This window comes from Dendrobates tinctorius, unplaced genomic scaffold, assembly GCF_039654945.1.
Source record: "Dendrobates tinctorius isolate UK_male_01 unplaced genomic scaffold, ASM3965494v1 ptg000124l, whole genome shotgun sequence".
NCBI lineage: Eukaryota > Metazoa > Chordata > Amphibia > Anura > Dendrobatidae > Dendrobates > Dendrobates tinctorius.
In genome coordinates, this window is record NW_027361792.1 from 5,458,796 (window position 1) to 5,479,600 (window position 20,805).

Here is a 20,805-nt window from a genome sequence, read left to right on the forward strand (position 1 = left end):
TGTCAATTTGTGCTGTCAAAAATGCAAGTACTTACGGCGGCAGCCTAAAAACCGGTAGTGCGAACACAGTCTGATTATTTCCTTGATATTTTTAGTGATAAATTACAATAAAAAAATAATAAAATAAAAATACAATTAGAAATAAAAATAGGAAAAAAAAAAAAAAGAGATACTGATATATATATATTTTTTTGCAGAACTGTTGAAATAAAATTAATTAAAGAAAAACTAAAGAAAAGCTTTGTAGAGACAAATGACAATAAAACCTAAAATAAATAAGTTAATTAAATAAAGACACAATTAAAAATACAAATAAAACAAGCATTAAAAAGACTACCGTACTTAAAAAGTTGCAGTGCTTGTTTCCCCCATGTGAGAAAAAAAATAATAAAAAATGCCAATACTTCTGTCCTTTTTGTCTGAATTCAAACAAGCGTAAAAAATGGTCTGTTTTGCCTCCTAAAAAAAACAACGACATATTTTTCATGTTTTACGCTACTGTTACATCGGTATGTCCTCTGGTTTTACTTACAAATGGAAGATATGTTTTATGTCCTAAATAAAAAAAAAAAATCAAATCAATTTATGCCATTTTTGCAATAGATTTGTAAAAAACAAAACAGAGTCCATGTGGTCTCCATTTTTTTTTTGGGGGGGGGGTGGGGGTGGCAGGTATTGAGTTCAAAGAACGAAGCTCGCCTGCAAATTAGGGTTAACTAGTGCATGTTTCATTAGGAATTGTGCTTTCCGGGTTGTTTCTTTCCCTGCCATTTGCCACAGAGTGAGTTAACTGAGCATCCAACAGTGAGCACCTTCTCTTTGTAACCTTTCGTTCTGCCTTCTTCTGAGCTTCTTTGAGCTGATTTATGACTACATCAAAGTTGAATGTGCAGATAAATAAAGAGCCTGTAAAAGCCAAACGGTGCAAAACTTTTAAGGAAACCCAGTCACAAAATCCTGTTTATTGCAATGCATTTCTAATATTATACTGATATGTTTCTATCACCAGGTTGGCCCAAATTTTCACTTTTGTGCTTCAATGACCAACTTCATCCTTTCTATACACAATCAATGCAATCCAATCAATAACTAATTCCAGGCTCATAATATGTAAACAAAAATTTAAAAAAAAAGGTATAAAATGCAATATAAATCCTATAAAAATAAATTTTACTAGCACATAATAATTAAAACAGACAAGAGACCTTTAAATTGAGTTTATAGCTATTACCCTCTCCCATTCATGAAGACGGACACCCAAATATTTAAAGGGACAGTAACATAAGGTTAGTACCGCCATGATACAGTGATAACAAGGACAATGGGTCTAATTAGAGCAAAATTAATTCCCTCTTATGACTACTACCCCTATTATTAATAATAATAATAATAATAATAATAATACCACTAATATTGGTGTATTGATCATTGATTTGTACATGTGAATGTGTGGGTAGACAAAGTGCCCTCGTACTACCATTTCAGGCTCTGGATTAGGGGTCCGTTGCAGCTGCAACTTTTGCATGCCATGCACACTTAGCAAAATTTTTTTCCAGTAATTTTTGCAGAAAAATTAGACACATAATTTGCAAATCACTAAATGAAAATATAAACTGGATGGCGCTCACTTAAATAAAAAGAAAAAGTTTTATTGTAGCAATGCAATTTTACAATAGAAATAGTGACACCTACAGACCGTTTTATGTACAACACATTAAAAACAATAATTTAGAACCTGTCCTGTTACGGTTTCATCCTCCTGTTTTCACTGGATTTTACCAGTAAAACATATTGCAAAGGGGGGCAATGAATGAAACAACATGTAAAAAGCTTTGACATCACTTCTCGATATCACAAATGGTTAAAATTGCAAAGAGCTTGTAAAACAAGCAACGCTGCAATTCACGTTCTCAAAAATATAGGGATTTTTATTTTTATGGTTTACTGTCTTGGTTACCAGTCACTGTGGCGGTCCATCAGCGGTGGTTGATTTCCTAAGTAATGAGCACAGCACTTACAAGCTCTTTCCAATAGAGCTTGTAAGTGCTGCTGTGAAGCTGGCATCCAGCCGGCCTCGGTGCCCCTGCACTCCAGAACCAAAGCTGCCTAATCTAGCAACATCAGAGCGCTCACAGATAGGGCCAGTGGCGCCACCATGCTGCTGATCTGAACTGTCAATCATCCCGCTGTCTATTGGGGTATAAAGACATCATAAAGGGGGCTCCGAGGAGCCATAAAGGAGAGGTGTCCCCTACAAGCAGCTCCAGGACCCTTTGAACATCCATCCATCTGAATGGTCGCCATGTACAGTTCCTCCAGTGGCTGTCATAAGGGATATTCCTGGCTTTCCGCAGCAAAATCTTCCCCCATTGATGGCGCTGGGATTCCCATTTTGACATCCACTTTAAATAGGATTTTTAATTAAAGGTCTAGAATGAATCCAGGTCCCCGTCTCGTCCCCATCTTCCCATATGTTGCCCTCACACTTCCCCGATGTTGTCAAATCCCATGTTACTGTAGTGGGTCTTATAAAAGCTCAAATCCGGTTGAATCGCCGGGAGACCCTTAGCCGGCTTGACCACGTTGTCATAAATGACGTCCTTGCTCGCGTGACTAATACGTCGGTAAATACTGGTGGTGTTCCACGTGGGTACAGGGGCTTGGGTGGTCTCGGGTGCGTGAGTTCTCTTCTCTCCCATGCAGCAGATACATTTATTCCTGGGGAATAAAAATCTATATGTCATGTTCAGAATGATCAGAAAGATTCTTATCTAAGAATTCTAATGAGAAACAGCGCCAGCCTTGGGCAGAGGTTGCAGCTGGTAATGCAGCTTAGCTCGTTTTATATCATTGCAATACCAGGCAAGACCTATCCTTAGGGGTGGCGCTGTTTCATGAAAAAAAAAACCCTCCAAAATATATGAAAGTAATAAAGGAGCATGTTCTATTCCAATCCACTCTATTAACGAAAGCAAGGAGTAGCTCCGACTGCCGGATAAAGCCATACAGGTTTTTCATGTTACTCACCCTCTCATGAAGGCAGCGGTTAGAAGTAATACCACAAATATGAAGGCAATGATGCACCCGATGGCGATTTTCTTCCAGGCTGTAAATAACAAGAAGCAGAAGGGTGAGGAGGAGCCATCAATTTCATGGGAATGCAGATTTTTGCAGGTTTCCGGTTCCCTGATAACAGGGCTCTGATCACATTGGATCCTTCCATTGGAGATATATGGAAAGTGTATGGCCGGCGCCACTTTATAGGCATATAATGGCATGTGTGGCCCATAGGCTCCGCTTTACACAGGAGCAATCTGTCCCAACGTGTTAAGGGGCAGTCCCGATCCGTTGCGTCATTGCTGAGAAATCAATACTTTTATCCATATGCAAATCAGACTGCAAGTGCACGGGACGTTGATAATGCACTTGCAGTCCACGACTCCTCTTCAGTTCTCCCTGTCCAGTGTCGTTCTCATCTGCTCGATTGGCAGCTGTTGTAAATGATATTATCTACAAAAAAAAATCATCTGTCTCTGCAGGCAATCGAGCCGTACTGCGTTGGGCAACTGCAGAGAAGCTGTGGACTGCAAGTGCACATGAAACCGCCCAGTGCACTTGCAGTCAAGTTTACATATGGATAAAAGTAAGGATTTCTCCGCAATAAAACGACCGATCGGGACCATATAGGTGTCCTTTTAATTGACCAATACATCGCTACCTTCCGTCGACCCCTCAAATGCTCTCTTTGGATATATTCAGCATCTGCAGAAGTTTTAGAGGCTCATATGCCGACTAGACACAGCAAAGGTAGCCGACGCGTAATCTAGAAACTCAGATAGGACACATCTATCACTTGTCACCAGGGTGGAACTAAATTGCTGACTGTTTCCTGAAGAATTTTTAAAATACTTTGTTAATACAAATAGGAAATAGAAACCTAAAATAGATCAAAAACAGCACAAAAACATCAACGGAAAATAATGAAAAAAAAAAAAACAAAAAAAACCTTGAACATGCTGTACATGGCTGAATGATGGCGCTGGGCAGGTGGCATAGATTTAGCGCCAAGGCCAGTCCTATATATGTGGCTATGCGCTCGGCGTAATGTTTAATGTGGAATTATATAACATACATATATAAAAGCACTAAAAATAATAACAGGAACTTACTTCGATTATCTTTTGTCACGAGGACATCAGATACTGTAAGAGAACAAAACGCATTACACGATGTTCCTTGCACGGAGTTCATGACATCTTTACCATACGGATTCCTCGCAGGCAGGAGAAACATATACTAAGGCCATGTTCCCATGACGCCTTCACGGTTTTATCAAAAATTTCTAAAATTGATGCAAAAACTATGAATTTTTTGACCGTGATTTTGCAAAATTGCATAAAAAAAACCTTATTCACGTGACGCTTTTTCTGCTTTACAAGATTTCTTTGACTGCGTTCTCACATTGTGATCTAAAATCACATTCACACATTTCATTTTTTTCTTGTTTTTTTTTAACCCTTGGTGCATTTTTTTTTTTTAATCTGCAGCATGTCAATTCTTTCATCATTTTTTTAATGAAGTTTTTCTCCATTGAGATCAAAGTGGGATAGTACAAAAAGAAAAAGGATCAAAATATGCATCTGCGGTTTTCTTGCCACATGTAAAAGAAAAAAAAAAAAAAAAAAAAAAAAAAAAAAAAAAAGCCTATGTGTGAACAGGACAAAAACAATGCATTTGTTTCAAAACTCCAGACAAAAAAATAGTGCATCCAAAAAATGCATCATGTGCACAGACCTCTAAAGGGTGTAGATTAGCCCTAGATTGAGGGATCAGTATTACAGACCTATAGGATGGCCCTGAGAATGAGGTCAATGGCTAAATACACATACATCATTTTTTGGGGGGCGAGACTGAAACCTTAAAAGGGTCAATAGGTTTAGAAAATCTATTTTCATATATTGTGAATGGTGGATCCTGTGTTATCTACTGTATATAGAGGTGTTATCAGTCATTGTACAGGAGGAGGAGGTGAGCTGTGACATCACCTATTGTGAATGGTGGATCATGTGTTATCTACTGTATATAGAAGTGTTATCAGTCATTTTACAGGAGGAGGAGGAGGTGAGCTGTGACATCACCTATTGTGAATGGTGGATCCTGTGTTATTAACTGTATATAGAGATGTTATCAGTGATTGTACAGGAGGGGGAGGATGTGAGCTGTGACATCACCTATTGTGAATGCTGGCTCCTGTGTTGTTATTAGCTGTATATAGAGGTGTTATCAGTCATTGTACAGGAGGAGGAGGTGAGCTGTGACATCACCTATTGTGAATAGTGGATCCTGTGTTATCTACTGTATATAGAGGTGTTATCAGTCATTGTACAGGAGGAGGAGGTGAGCTGTGATATCACCTGTTGTGAATGGTGGATCCTGTATTATCTACTGTATATAGAGATGTTATCAGTCATTGTACAGGAGGAGGAGGTGAGCTGTGACATCACCTATTGTGAATAGTGGATCCTGTATTATCTCCAGTATCTAGAGGTATTATCAGTCATTGTTCAGGAGGAGGAGGTGAGCTGTGACAACACCTATTGTGAATAGTGGATCCTGTGTTATCTATATATACGATAGATATTATCAGGTCATTTCCCGATGATAATTCTTGTACTTATTGATTGTCTGGTGAATACTTACAGGCTGGATTATAGCAGAAGGCTGAACCTTGACTTATCGTATCATCACAGGAATTCTGTTCAAAATTCCCGCCGCTCACCTTTCCCACTCCCCAATTATACCAGGCAAGACTGCTGGAAGAAAAAGTACCAGCATGGTCACACATCGTATATCGCACGGTGTTACTATATGACACATATAACATGTAGGGATATAGAGACACATGGCAGTTTTCTAAAAACAGACAAAAGCACAGTGCCCCAGCTGTCCACAGGTTGTGTGCGGTATTGCAGCTAAGCTCCATTCACTTCAATGGAGACCAGAGACAAACTGTGGATCGAGTCGGTGCAGTTTCTGGAAGAGAGCAGTCAAGTCTTTTCCTAATTCAAGTCAACGTGTTGCTTTTGAAAAGAATGCTTGAAAAGTTAGGGCAACAGCCAAAGTTTGTTGCATTTTTAGGATAAATCAGTTTTATTAAGACATTTGGAGACAAGATGCCAGGGTTCCGGCTTTTGTTGACAACAAGACGTCTGGCCATACTGGTTGTCAGGTTCACAGCTGTGACTTCTACAGAACATCTATCTGAGATACATGCTGAGGGTCTCAGTAGTTCTGGCAGTTGTGAACCAGGAGGATCAGGATGAACAGCACAGAATACCTCTCGTTCTCACACAATGGATCACATCTTACCTGCTGTTTGTTATGAGACCTTTATTCTCCTCCATCTCCTCTTTGGTGGCTATGGTGAGTCCACTGCCTGTGCAGGTTTTGTTGGCGTTTTCATAGGATGGGACAAGACTGGTAGGTATAGGAAGTATCTGAATCATCCCTGAATGTATGGAAAGACCACATTTCATAAATGAACTGGTCCGCTGTGCTCAAACTGGTCCGCTGCGCTCAAACTGGTCTGCTGCTCTCAAACTGATCTGTTCTTCTCAAACTGGCCTGCTGTGCTCAAACCGGTCTGCTGCTCTCAAACTGGCCCAATGCTCTCAAACTAGTCTGCTATGCTCAAAATGGTCCACTGCTCTCAAACTCGCCTGCTGCGCCCAAACTGGCCCGCTGCTCTCAAGCTAGTCTGCTGTGCTCAAAATGGTCCACTGCTCTCAAACTCGCCTGCTGCGCCCAAACTGGCCCGCTGCTCTCAAACTAGTCTGCTGTGCTCAAAATGGTCCACTGCTCTCAAACTCGCCTGCTGCGCCCAAACTGGCCCGCTGCTCTCAAACTGGTGGGCTGTACTCAAACTGGCCCGCTGCAATCAAACTAGTCTGCTGCGCTCAAAATGGTCTGCTGCGCTCAAACTCACCTGCTGTGCTCAAACTGGCCTGCTGCGCTCAAACTGGCCTGCTGCGCTCAAACTGGCCTGCTGCGCTCAAACTGGCCTGCTGCGCTCAAACTGGTCTGCTGCGCTCAAACTGGTCTGCTGCGCTCAAACTGGTCTGCTGTGCTCAAAATGGTCCACTGCTCTCAAACTCGCCTGCTGCGCCCAAACTGGCCCGCTGCTCTCAAACTAGTCTGCTGTGCTCAAAATGGTCCACTGCTCTCAAACTCGCCTGCTGCGCCCAAACTGGCCCGCTGCTCTCAAACTGGTGGGCTGTACTCAAACTGGCCCGCTGCAATCAAACTAGTCTGCTGCGCTCAAAATGGTCTGCTGCGCTCAAACTCACCTGCTGTGCTCAAACTGGCCTGCTGCGCTCAAACTGGCCTGCTGCGCTCAAACTGGCCTGCTGCGCTCAAACTGGCCTGCTGCGCTCAAACTGGCCTGCTGCGCTCAAACTGGCCTGCTGCGCTCAAACTGGCCTGCTGCGCTCAAACTGGTCTGCTGCGCTCAAACTGGTCTGCTGCGCTCAAACTGGTCTGCTGCGCTCAAAATGGTCCACTGCTCTCAAACTCGCCTGCTGCGCCCAAACTGGCCCGCTGCTCTCAAACTAGTCTGCTGTGCTCAAAATGGTCCACTGCTCTCAAACTCACCTGCTGCTCTCAAACTGACCCGCTGCTCTCAAACTGGTGGGCTGTACTCAAACTGGCCCGCTGCACTCAAACTAGTCTGCTGTGCTCAAAATGGTCCACTGCTCTCAAACTGGCCTGCTGCGCTCAAACTGGCCTGCTGTGCTCAAACTGGCCTGCTGTGCTCAAACTGGCCTGCTGTGCTCAAACTGGCCTGCTGCTCTCAAACTGGTCTGCTGTGCTCAAACTGGTCTGCTGCGCTCAAACTGGTCTGCTGCGCTCAAACTGGTCTGCTGCGCTCAAACTGGTGGGCTGTACTCAAACTGGCCCGCTGCACTCAAACTAGTCTGCTGTGCTCAAAATGGTCCACTGCTCTCAAACTGGTCTGCTGTGCTCAAACTGGCCTGCTGCGTTCAAACTGACCTGCTGCGCTCAAACTGGTCTGCTGCTCTCAAACTGGTCTGCTGTGTTCAGACTGGTCTGCTGCACTCAAACTGGTCTGCTGTACTCAAACTGGTCTGCTGCACTCAAAATGGTCTGCTGCTCTCAAACTGGCCTGCTGCTCTCAAACTGGCCTGCTGCCCTCAAACTGGCCTGCTGCTCTCAAACTGGCCTGCTGCTCTCAAACTGGCCTGCTGCTCTCAAACTGGCCTGCTGCGCTCAAACTGGCCTGCTGCGCTCAAACTGGCCTGCTGCGCTCAAACTGGCCTGCTGCGCTCAAACTGGCCTGCTGCGCTCAAACTGGTCTGCTGCGCTCAAACTGGCCTGATGCGCTCAAACTGGCCTGATGCGCTCAAACTGGTCTGCTGCCCTCAAACTGGTCTGCTGCCCTCAAACTGGTCTGCTGCCCTCAAACTGGTCTGCTGCCCTCAAACTGGTCTGCTGCCCTCAAACTGGCCCACTGCTCTCAAACTGGTGGGCTGTACTCAAACTAGCCCGCTGCACTCAAACTGGCCTGCTGTGCTCAAAATGGTCCACTGCTCTCAAACTCGCCTGCTGCGCTCAAACTGTCCTGCTGCTCTCAAACTGGTCTGCTGTGTTCAGACTGGTCTGCTGCACTCACACTGGTCTGCTGCGCTCAAACTGGTCTGCTGCGCTCAAACTGGTCTGCTGCGCTCAAACTGGTCTGCTGCGCTCAAACTGGCCCACTGCTCTCAAACTGGTGGGCTGTGCTCAAACTGGTCTGCTGTGCTCAAACTTGCCCGCTGCACTCAAACTGGTCTGCTGTGCTCAAACTGGCCTGCTGCGTTCAAACTGGTCTGCTGCGCTCAAACTGGTCTGCTGCGCTCAAACTGGTCTGCTGCGCTCAAACTGGTCTGCTGCGCTCAAACTGGTCTGCTGCGCTCAAACTGGCCTGCTGTGCTCAAACTGGCCTGCTGCGCTCAAACTTGCCCGCTGCGCTCAAACTGGCCTGCTGCGCTCAAACTGGCCTGCTGCGCTCAAACTGGCCTGCTGCGCTCAAACTGGCCTGCTGCGCTCAAACTGGCCTGCTGCGCTCAAACTGGCCTGATGCGCTCAAACTGGCCTGATGCGCTCAAACTGGCCTGATGCGCTCAAACTGGTCTGCTGCCCTCAAACTGGTCTGCTGCCCTCAAACTGGTCTGCTGCCCTCAAACTGGTCTGCTGCCCTCAAACTGGTCTGCTGCCCTCAAACTGGCCCACTGCTCTCAAACTGGTGGGCTGTACTCAAACTAGCCCGCTGCACTCAAACTGGCCTGCTGTGCTCAAAATGGTCCACTGCTCTCAAACTCGCCTGCTGCGCTCAAACTGTCCTGCTGCTCTCAAACTGGTCTGCTGTGTTCAGACTGGTCTGCTGCACTCACACTGGTCTGCTGCGCTCAAACTGGTCTGCTGCGCTCAAACTGGTCTGCTGCGCTCAAACTGGTCTGCTGCGCTCAAACTGGCCCACTGCTCTCAAACTGGTGGGCTGTGCTCAAACTGGTCTGCTGTGCTCAAACTTGCCCGCTGCACTCAAACTGGTCTGCTGTGCTCAAACTGGCCTGCTGCGTTCAAACTGGTCTGCTGCGCTCAAACTGGTCTGCTGCGCTCAAACTGGTCTGCTGCGCTCAAACTGGTCTGCTGCGCTCAAACTGGCCTGCTGTGCTCAGACTGGTCTGCTGCACTCAAAATGGTCTGCTGCGCTCAAACTGGTCTGCTGCGCTCAAACTGGTCTGCTGCGCTCAAACTGGTCTGCTGCACTCAAACTGGTCTGCTGTGTTCAGACTGGTCTGCTGCACTCAAACTGGTCTGCTGTACTCAAACTGGTCTGCTGTGTTCAGACTGGTCTGCTGCACTCAAAATGGTCTGCTGCTCTCAAACTGGCCTGCTGCTCTCAAACTGGCCTGCTGCTCTCAAACTGGCCTGCTGCTCTCAAACTGGCCTGCTGCTCTCAAACTGGCCTGCTGCTCTCAAACTGGCCTGCTGCGCTCAAACTGGCCTGCTGCGCTCAAACTGGCCTGCTGCGCTCAAACTGGCCTGCTGCGCTCAAACTGGTCTGCTGCGCTCAAACTGGCCTGATGCGCTCAAACTGGTCTGCTGCCCTCTAACTGGTCTGCTGCCCTCTAACTGGTCTGCTGCCCTCTAACTGGTCTGCTGCCCTCAAACTGGTCTGCTGCCCTCAAACTGGTCTGCTGCCCTCAAACTGGTCTGCTGCCCTCAAACTGGTCTGCTGCCCTCAAACTGGTCTGCTGCCCTCAAACTGGTCTGCTGCCCTCAAACTGGCCCGCTGCTCTCAAACTGGTGGGCTGTACTCAAACTAGCCCGCTGCACTCAAACTGGCCTGCTGTGCTCAAAATGGTCCACTGCTCTCAAACTCGCCTGCTGCGCTCAAACTGTCCTGCTGCTCTCAAACTGGTCTGCTGTGTTCAGACTGGTCTGCTGCACTCACACTGGTCTGCTGCGCTCAAACTGGTCTGCTGCGCTCAAACTGGTCTGCTGCACTCAAACTGGCCCACTGCTCTCAAACTGGTGGGCTGTGCTCAAACTGGTCTGCTGTGCTCAAACTTGCCCGCTGCACTCAAACTGGTCTGCTGTGCTCAAACTGGCCTGCTGCGTTCAAACTGGTCTGCTGCGCTCAAACTGGTCTGCTGCGCTCAAACTGGTCTGCTGCGCTCAAACTGGTCTGCTGCGCTCAAACTGGTCTGCTGCGCTCAAACTGGCCTGCTGCGCTCAAACTGGCCTGCTGCGCTCAAACTCACCTGCTGCTCTCAAACTGGTCTGCTGCGCTCAAACTGGTCTGCTGCGCTCAAACTGGCCTGCTGCGCTCAAACTGGTCTGCTGCGCTCAAACTGGCCTGCTGCGCTCAAACTGGCCTGCTGCGCTCAAACTGGCCTGCTGCGCTCAAACTGGCCTGCTGTGCTCAGACTGGCCTGCTGTGCTCAGACTGGCCTGCTGTGCTCAGACTGGTCTGCTGTGCTCAGACTGGTCTGCTGCTCTCAAACTGGCCTGCTGCGCTCAAACTGGCCTGCTGCGCTCAAACTGGCCTGCTGCGCTCAAACTGGTCTGCTGCGTTCAAACTGGCCTGCTGCGCTCAAACTGGTCTGCTGCGCTCAAACTGGCCTGCTGCGCTCAAACTGGCCTGCTGCGCTCAAACTCACCTGCTGCTCTCAAACTGGTCTGCTGCGCTCAAACTGGTCTGCTGCGCTCAAACTGGTCTGCTGCGCTCAAACTGGTCTGCTGCGCTCAAACTGGCCTGCTGCGCTCAAACTGGCCTACTGCGCTCAAACTGGCCTGCTGCGCTCAGACTGGCCTGCTGTGCTCAGACTGGCCTGCTGTGCTCAGACTGGTCTGCTGCTCTCAAACTGGTCTGCTGCGCTCAAACTGGCCTGCTGCGCTCAAACTGGCCTGCTGCGTTCAAACTGGCCTGCTGCGCTCAAACTGGTCTGCTGCGCTCAAACTGGCCTGCTGCGCTCAAACTGGCCTGCTGCGCTCAAACTCACCTGCTGCTCTCAAACTGGTCTGCTGTGTTCAGACTGGTCTGCTGCACTCAAACTGGTCTGCTGTGTTCAGACTGGTCTGCTGCACTCAAAATGGTCTGCTGCACTCAAAATGGTCTGCTGCTCTCAAACTGGCCTGCTGCTCTCAAACTGGCCTGCTGCTCTCAAACTGGCCTGCTGCTCTCAAACTGGCCTGCTGCTCTCAAACTGGCCTGCTGCTCTCAAACTGGCCTGCTGCGCTCAAACTGGCCTGCTGCGCTCAAACTGGCCTGCTGCGCTCAAACTGGCCTGCTGCGCTCAAACTGGTCTGCTGCGCTCAAACTGGCCTGCTGCGCTCAAAATGGCCTGCTGCGCTCAAAATGGCCTGCTGCGCTCAAAATGGCCTGCTGCGCTCAAACTGGCCTGCTGCCCTCAAACTGGCCTGCTGCCCTCAAACTGGCCTGCTGCCCTCAAACTGGTCTGCTGCCCTCAAACTGGTCTGCTGCCCTCAAACTGGTCTGCTGCCCTCAAACTGGCCCACTGCTCTCAAACTGGTGGGCTGTACTCAAACTAGCCCGCTGCACTCAAACTGGCCTGCTGTGCTCAAAATGGTCCACTGCTCTCAAACTCGCCTGCTGCGCTCAAACTGTCCTGCTGCTCTCAAACTGGTCTGCTGTGTTCAGACTGGTCTGCTGCGCTCAAACTGGTCTGCTGCGCTCAAACTGGTCTGCTGCGCTCAAACTGGCCCACTGCTCTCAAACTGGTGGGCTGTGCTCAAACTGGTCTGCTGTGCTCAAACTTGCCCGCTGCACTCAAACTGGTCTGCTGCGCTCAAACTGGCCCACTGCTCTCAAACTGGTCTGCTGTGCTCAAACTGGCCTGCTGCGCTCAAACTGGCCTGCTGCGCTCAAACTGGCCTGCTGCGTTCAAACTGGCCTGCTGCGCTCAAACTGGTCTGCTGCGTTCAAACTGGCCTGCTGCGCTCAAACTGGTCTGCTGCGCTCAAACTGGCCTGCTGCGCTCAAACTGGTCTGCTGCGCTCAAACTGGCCTGCTGTGCTCAAACTGGCCTGCTGCGCTCAAACTGGCCTGCTGCGCACAAACTGGTCTGCTGCGCTCAAACTGGTCTGCTGCGCTCAAACTGGTCTGCTGTGCTCAAAATGGTCTGCTGTGCTCAAACTGGCCTGCTGCTCTCAAACTGGCATGCTGCGCTCAAACTGGTCTGCTGTGCTCAAACTGGTCTGCTGCGCTCAAACTGGCATGCTGCGCTCAAACTGGTCTGCTGCGCTCAAACTGGCATGCTGCGCTCAAACTGGCCTGCTGCGCTCAAACTGGCCTGCTGCGCTCAAAATGGTCTGCTGCGCTCAGACTGGCCTGCTGCGCTCAGACTAGTGAACCTGTCTGCATCCTACTGACCTCGATACATCCTGTAAGTAGAAAGTTTCGTCTACTATATCAGCAGCGCAAGGGAAGCTGGCAGGTTGTCTGAGAAGATAATAGTTCTGCAGATACCTCTGTGGATGGACTCACCTGAGGTGCTATTGACACAGAATGTGGATCTGATGTTCGGACAGTCTCTGATCAAAATACCAACATTATAATCAGAACACGCTTTAAATGGTGTCAGACGGAGCATGACAAGCCTCCTCTCCTCTATCCAGCCCCACCTGGTTTAAAAAAGAAAGTTACATATCAGCTTTACTGTACATTTTCCCCCACGAAACAAAACCTCCCACCTCTCATTGCTGCAAACGATAGAGACTAAGGCTATGTGCACACGGTGCGGATCCTCCCGCCGATTTTTCCTGCGGATTTCTTCCTTTTTTTTGCAGTTTTACTGCGGTTTTCCACCTGCGGATTTGTAGAATGGAGCAGGTGAAAAACTGCAGCAAAACCGCACAAAAGAAGTCACATGCTGCTTTTTATTTTCCGCACAAAAACAGCGCGGAAAAATCCGCAGCATGTGCACCGCGCTTTTTTTTTTTTTACATACGCTATAATGGTACTGTACATCACCTGCAGTTCTGCTGCGGATCCGCAGTAGAAACCGCACCGTGTGCACAGAGCCTTAGTGGTCCTCCATCTCTAATAGTAGAGTATCTTTTTAATGCAAAAAGTAACATAGTAACATAGTTATTAAGGTTGAAGGGAGACTTTAAGTCCATCTAGTTCAAACCATATCCTGTCCTAACTTGCCCTAACATGTTGATCCAGAGGAAGGCAAAAAAAACCCATGTGGCAAACAGTACGCTTCACACTGAGGGAAAAAATTCCTTCCCGACTCCACATACGGCAATCAGACTAGCTCCCTGGATCAACGCAATATTAATGAGACTAGTGTATATACCCTGTAATATTATACTTTTCAAGAAAGGCATCCAGTCCCTTCTTAAATTTTATTAGGGAATCACTCATTACAGCATCATATGGCAGAGAGTTCCATAGTCTCACTGCTCGTACAGTAAAGAATCCGCGTCTGTGAGTATGCTTAAACCTTCTTTCCTCCAGACGTAGAGGATGCCCCCTTGTCCCCGTCACAGGTCTAAGAGTAAAAAGATCATTAGAAAGGTCTTTGTATTGTCCCCGCATATATTTATACATTGTAATAAGATCACCCCTAAGCCTTCGATTTTCCAAACTAAATAACCCCAAGAGTAATAACCTGTCTTGGTATTGCAGACCCCCAGTTCCCTAATAACCTTGGTCGCTCTTCTCTGCACCCGCTCCAGTTCAGCTATGTCTTTCTTATACACCGGAGACCAGAACTGTACACAGTATTCTAAGTGTGGTCGCACTAGTGACTTATATAGAGGTAAAATTATGTTCTCCTCATGAGCATCTATGCCTCTTTTAATGCATCCCATTATTTTATTTGCCTTTGCAGCAGCTGCCTGACACTGGCCACTAAATGTGAGTTTGTCGTCCACCCATACACCCAGGTCCTTTTCAGTGACAGTTTTGCCCAGTGTTTTACAATTAAGCACATAATTATACATCTTGTTCATTCTACCCAAGTGCATGACCTTACATTTATCCCCATTAAAGCTCATTTGCCATTTATCAGCCCAAGCTTCTAGTTTACATAAATCCTCCTGTAATATAAAATTGTCCTCCTCTGTATTGATTACCCTGCAGAGTTTAGTGTCATCTGCAAATATTGAAATTCTACTCTCTATGCCCCCTACAAGGTCATTAATAAATATGTTGAAAAGAAGCAGGCCCAATACTGACCCCTGTGGTACCCCACTGCTAACCGTGACCCAGTCCGAGTGTGCTCCATTAATAACCACCCTTTGTTTCCTATCCCTGAGCCAGCTGTTAACCCACCTACACATATTTTCCCCTATCCCCAATGTTCTCATTTTATGTATCAACCTTTTGTGTGGCACCGCATCAAAAGCTTTTGAAAAGTCCATGTACACCACGTCCACTGCATTCCCTTGGTCCAGTCCTGAACTTACCTCTTCATAAAAGCTTATCAGATTAGTCTGACAGGAACTGTCCCTTGTAAACCCATGTTGATATTGGGTCATGAGGTTATTCTTCTCTAGATACTCCAGTATAGTATCTCTTAGAAAACCCTCCAGGATTTTACCCACAGTTGAGGTTAAACTTACTGGCCCATAATTTCCAAGTTCAGCTTTTGTCCCCTAGAAAAAGCTATTGAATCACCCTGTATTGAAAATTTAAGGAAAAAGATTGCTTATTCATAGAATCACAGAATGTTAGAGTTGGAAGGGTCCTCCAGGGTCATCGCTTTTAACCCCCTGCTCAATGCAGGACTCACTAAACCATCTCAGACAGATGTCTGTCCAGCCTCTGAAGACTTCCATTGAAGGAGAACTCACCACCTCACGTGGCCGCCTGTTTCACTCATTGATCACCCTCACTGTCAAAAAGTTTTTTTCTAATATCTAATCTGTATCTTTCCCCATTCAGTTTCATCCCAGTGCTCCTCATGTTTCCATGTGCAAATGAGAATAATGATGATCCTTCTACACGGTGACAGCCCTTCAGATATTTGTAGACAGCTGTTAAGTCTCCTCTTCTTTTTTTGCAAACTAAACATTCCCAGATTCTTAAACCGTTCCTCCTAGGACATACTTTGCAGTCCACTCACCATTCTGGTCGCTCTTCTCTGAACTTGCTCCAGTTTTTCAATGTCTTTTTTAAAATTGTGGTGCCCAGAACTGGACCCAGTATTCCAGATGAGGTCTGACCAAAGAGGAGTAGAGGGGGATAATTACTTCACGTGATCTAGACTCTATGCTTCTCTTAATACATCCTAGAACTGTGTTTGCCTTTTTTGCCGCTGCATCACACTGATGACTCATGTGCAGTCTGTGATCAATTAGTATACCCAAGTCTTTTTCACATGTGCTGTTGCTTAGTTCTATTCCTCCCATTCTGTAGATGTAATTTTCATTTTTCTTGCCCAGATGTAGAATCTTGCATTTCTCCCCATTAAATACCATTCTACTAGTCGCTGCCCATTGTTCAAGCTTACCTAGATCCTTCTGAATCCTCTCTCTCTTCTATAGTGTTAGCCATCCCTCCTAGCTTTACATCGTTTGCAAATTTGATTAGTTTACCTTCAGTTCCCTTATCTAGATCATTTACAAAAAATGTTGAACAACACTGGTGACAGGACAGAACTTTGTGGTTCCCCACTGGAAACACTCTTCCAATTGGATGTGCAACCATTTATTACCACTCTTTGAGTACGATGACCGAGCCAGTTATGAACCCACCTAACCATAGTCTTGTCAATTCCAAACTTGGTCATTTTTTCAATAAATATAAATGAGATACTTCATCAAATGCTTTGCTGAAGTTGAGGTATACAGTACTATATCTACCGCATTTCCCTGATCCACACAGTCAGTGATTCCATCATAGAAGGAAATTACATTAGTCTGACATGACTTGTTTGCTGCAAACCCTAAATACTGTATTCTTATCCAAGTATTAACATACATGCTGTTTAATAGTTTGTTCAAATATGTTTCCTAGTATAGAAGTACGGCTCACTGGCCTGTAATTTCCTGGCTCCGTCTTGTTTCCTATTATGAAGATGGGGACAACATTTGCCCTTTTCCAATCTTCTGGTACTTCTCCTGTTCTCCACGATTTTTCAAAGATTCTGGCTAGTGGTTTTGCAATTTCCTCTGATAACTCTTTCAGTACTCTAGGATGTAATTCTTCTGTACCAGGAGATTGAAATTCAGGTAAATTCGCTAAGTGTTCCTTCACCACCTCTCTGTTTATGGATAGCATGGATTCTTTTATTCCTTTGATGGCACCGTGAAGATCAGTCGATGTTACAATTGCTTTCTTAGAGAACACAGAAGCAAAATAGGAATTGAAAAGTTCAGCCTTCTCAACATCATTTTTGAACACTTCACCCTTTTCATCCTGTAAAGATCAGGTCATAGTTTTCCAACCCACTTAAATAGGACCGGTCTTTTTAATCTGGTGTAAATACCGCTGTTCTCCTGAATCCGACAACGTTTTTCTTTTGTTCCCGTGACTCTCTGTTCCTGAGATATGGCCTCCTCTTCACTATATATAAATTTAGCCTTAATAGACAACTGGGTGTGGTCCTCAAGTAGACGCCCACAAGGAACATTGTAGACTCTGCCCATTTGGCTAAAAATTCCAGATTTATAAACAGGAAAGAGGAGGAGATATCTCAGGAACAGAGAGGCGCAGGAACACAAGAAAAACTTCTCCGGATTCAGGAGAACAGCGGCATTTACATCGGGTAATTTTTTTTTGTTACATATTTATGGCAGATGACAGATCTTCTGTAAAGCATTTATCACTTATCCACATAAATTTTGGAGGTCTGATGAAATTCCCCAGAATTAATTTAATGGAATAAAAAAGTATTTATTAATACAGAGATGTCAGGAAAGGTAGTAAGTTCTCTCCTGACATTTCTGTATGCGAGTGGCGCACAGGGCGGCACAAATCTGACACACAGCCACGGTCATAAGCAAATTACGGGTTTTCCCATATTGTCGGCCATACTTACTTGCAGAACTCGTAGCCCTTTGTAAACGCAACAGTGATATTCTCCAGTGTCGCCAGTCTGCTGTAGTGCGCGGCACAGGCCACTTTGGCGCCATCATAGTCTACTGAGATATTATTTGGCATGAACACTCCGGAAATTACTGGTAGGAAAAAAAAAATTAAGCATATTGACATCATTGGTTTTTTTTTTAAATAAATGTTAAGGGTTAACAATGCAGGAGTTGGTTTACATTTCCCCGTAGAGCCTCTACAGGAGAAACAGAGCATTACAAGCTCCCATTGAAATCTATGGACTCCCTGCGCAATGAATGGACGAAACGGAAAGAAAAGAAGGTTCATGAGCACAAGATTTAGCACATTGACGGAGAGATGCTGAAATGCATATGTTAGCGTAGCGCCACACTTGGCTGTGTTTGGTATTGCAGCTGATCTACAATGCCTGATGCAATCTATGAGCAGAAGTGGAGCTGATATATGGGGACAATCGGCCTCCAGGACCCCTCTTTCCTGGGAATAGTTCTGGCTGTCTCTTCTGTGCCGTACGCAGCCTTAAACCACCCGTTACCCCATCGTTCTCAGAATCGTAAGGGTTCTCTGATGTTGGACCGCCACTGATTGTAAAATGATGGCCAATCCTAGAAATATGCTATTGCTTTATAAGATGGAAATAAACATTTTAACTACTTCTTGAACGGTGACGAGCGTGTATGTTGGGAGTGGTAGTAAGAAGCGAGATCAGGAGTGAAGCATACACCATTCACGGTCCGCACCGGCTGTGTTATACAGCAGCGATCGGAGCTAGCTCTGATCGCTGCTATTTAGCCACAAAGCAGAGCAATCGCGCCACGTAATTGTTACGGGGGCCCATCGCATGGTCATTTTTTCTATATACCGTAACACAGTCATGTCACAGAATCCAAAATAATCAAAACAACTTCAGGTCCCATAAGAGAACTTAAAAATAAATTAAAAATGTACAAAAATATATATAAAATATATAAACACACATGTAAATCACTCTCATAAAAACGAGACCCAAAAAAAGAATAGATGAGTTATGGTTTATTTATTTTTTCACGATTTTATCGCACTTGGAATTTTTTTCCTGTTTTTTTTCTCACATTATATGGTACAATGAATGGCACTATTAAAAAACTGCAATTATATACCTATAACTATATAAAAAAAAAAGTTACGGCTTTGTGAAAAAGGGGAGTAAAAGACGAAAGCGCAAAAACGCGGTCTTTTTATTTCCCTGTATTTGTATCAGAATAAAGTTGATTGTCCCCCAAACAGAGATCCCCCCCAGCGACCACATACATAGGTACGCTGGGTCGGGCTTAGCATATACCTATTTTCTACGGGAAGTCAGAAGTTTTCTGCTGACAGTGTCCTCCACCAGCAGCTTATCTTCTCTGAGCACAAAAGGATTGGGCATGTTAAAATCTAACAGCCTGATCATTTGCCAAAGGGGGAAAAAAAAAACCTTATGACACCCCTTCCCATTTCTGTTTGGCTGGTTTAAGACCCCACTGAGTCTTTGAGCCTGACTGCTTAGTTGTTTGGGGCCTTTTTGTCCCAGGGCGGGGGTCTGTGATGACCCATCACGGTTCCCCATTTTGGCGTTTTCTCCAAAGTCTCCATTGCTTTAGCCACGGAGTATATAATAAAGAAAGAGATGCAAGGTTATTAGACAGGAACCTAATATATAAGATAGACCTGAATGGGAGGTAATAAGTGTATAAAACACCGGCATACGCCTTTAAGAAGTTACCCTTTAAGGGCTCATGCGGAGTGGGGTTGCAGTATTATTAGTGAGGCAGAGATGGCGGGTTTTTTTCGTAAGCCATTCTGTCTATTGCAAAACTATAAGAAAATGCTCTTGGGCTCTAATGCAAAATCTATAAAGAGGGGCCGCATTACAACTGGATTTTTTATGTGCCGGCATATAATTGGTTCAACCTGGGGCCCAGGAGGTAAGGGGGCCACTAACACCTCCAATGCAGGTGGAATTGTGCATTATGTGGAGCTATTGGACTACAGAAGGGCCCATATATTGTTATTTTGCACAGGGGCTTCTTCTGTCTGTGTCCGCCAGTGTGTAGAGGGGCTTTTAGCTCCCCTCTGTTTTAATTGTTACCTCTGCACCCAATATAGCATAGTCCCTTGGTTACAGCCACAGTTGCCAAAATAGGGTAGAAAAAAAGCAGAGTGCTACGGCCAAGACCTGGTGGGATCGTCTCACCTTGTATGGGGTCTGCAGACGATGAGATTCCGATGACCGAGATGAGAACGCAGAGGTGTAAGGTTGGGGGAATCATGCTGACGGTCTCCACTCCTCGTCCCGGAGATCTGCTGTCTGGAGGGATCGTGCGTCTTCTGATACTACAGGGAGGATCTGGAGCCAAATCTTGTGTGACACAGACCGGCCCACCCTCCCCGGGGCTGAACACAGGGCTGTGACGTGAGAACGCACCTGCAGCTGTGTCGTCAGCGTCATTCTGTACCTGACAAGTCACCATGTGGGATCTGTGACTGCAGCCATCTAAGATGATATCACTGGGTTATCTCATATGCCCTTATACAGCAGATCAGTTTAAAGGGGCTGTCCCATTTAGAAAACCCCCTTAAATACACCCTAGTCTGAATCTCATCCATTGGACCGAGTAGTTACAAAAAGTGTCTCTCGCCCTGAAGGAGCCAACCTGCTGATGTGAATGGGCACTGTGTAATGCCTCATTTCTCCAGCGGAAGCGCTGTAGGGAAATCAAACACTTGCATACTGATGAATTGTTCCAAAAAAAAAAAGGTGCATGTCTCTTTAAAATGGAAAAAAAATTGCAGTATATAGAAAAAAGAGCCACCCGTCCCTTTCCAGAATATTCCATCCCAAATTATTTCAGCCACCCCAAGATCACGTCCCTCTACGGCACTCATACTGTAATGCTAACAGCCGTCGGCCAACCGAATATTCACTCTCTCTCCCAGTTAATATGGGTGAAAGCTCTGGGTATCGATGGATTATTTAGCACTTGTCAGGTATATCGGAAGACATTTGATTCATCAGCCATAAGGTATTTAAGGCTCAGCCATGTTGGGTCCTTGTATGAAGCATTCCTCCTGACGCACGCGGTGGTTAGACACCCGGGCCGAGGTCACATTCTGTAACATGTCCCACCAACACCCAGATTCGGTGCGGAGTCCCATCAGACATCTGGAATCTGGTGGAA

The 20,805-nt window shown here is 46.1% G+C and overlaps 1 protein-coding gene across 2 annotated transcripts; it reads right to left on the bottom strand.

Annotated features, from left to right (window-relative positions):
* Positions 1-1,628: 1,628 nt before the first annotated feature.
* On the bottom strand, positions 1,629-20,280 carry LOC141046944 (uncharacterized). 2 transcript variants are annotated; one of them, XM_073541784.1, is made up of 8 exons: positions 19,821-20,280; positions 17,577-17,715; positions 13,070-13,206; positions 6,370-6,508; positions 5,701-5,810; positions 4,170-4,202; positions 3,028-3,106; positions 1,629-2,718 (listed from the first exon to the last, which is right to left on the bottom strand). In XM_073541784.1, the coding sequence occupies exons 1-8, from the start codon at positions 20,095-20,097 to the stop codon at positions 2,481-2,483; spliced, it is 1,152 nt and encodes a 383-aa protein (XP_073397885.1). In that variant the 5' UTR covers positions 20,098-20,280; the 3' UTR covers positions 1,629-2,480. The 2 variants fall into 2 exon arrangements, with proteins under 2 accessions (XP_073397885.1, XP_073397884.1); XM_073541783.1 differs by having other exon boundaries at positions 5,701-5,813; positions 19,821-20,278.
* Positions 20,281-20,805: the final 525 nt, after the last annotated feature.

What these genes read in the sequence shown, in the direction of transcription:
- LOC141046944 (XM_073541783.1), bottom strand. Translation starts at nt 20,097, where the DNA reads ATGGTGACTTGTCAGGTACAGAATGACGCTGACGACACAGCTGCAGGT. An exon ending in AAGGGCTACGAGTTCTGCAA is followed by an intron (nt 13,207 to 17,576) that starts GTAAGTATGGCC and finishes TTTTTAAACCAG; the next exon opens with GTGGGGCTGGATAGAGGAGA. An exon ending in CTTCTGCTATAATCCAGCCT is followed by an intron (nt 4,203 to 5,700) that starts GTAAGTATTCAC and finishes GTTCTCTTACAG; the next exon opens with TATCTGATGTCCTCGTGACA.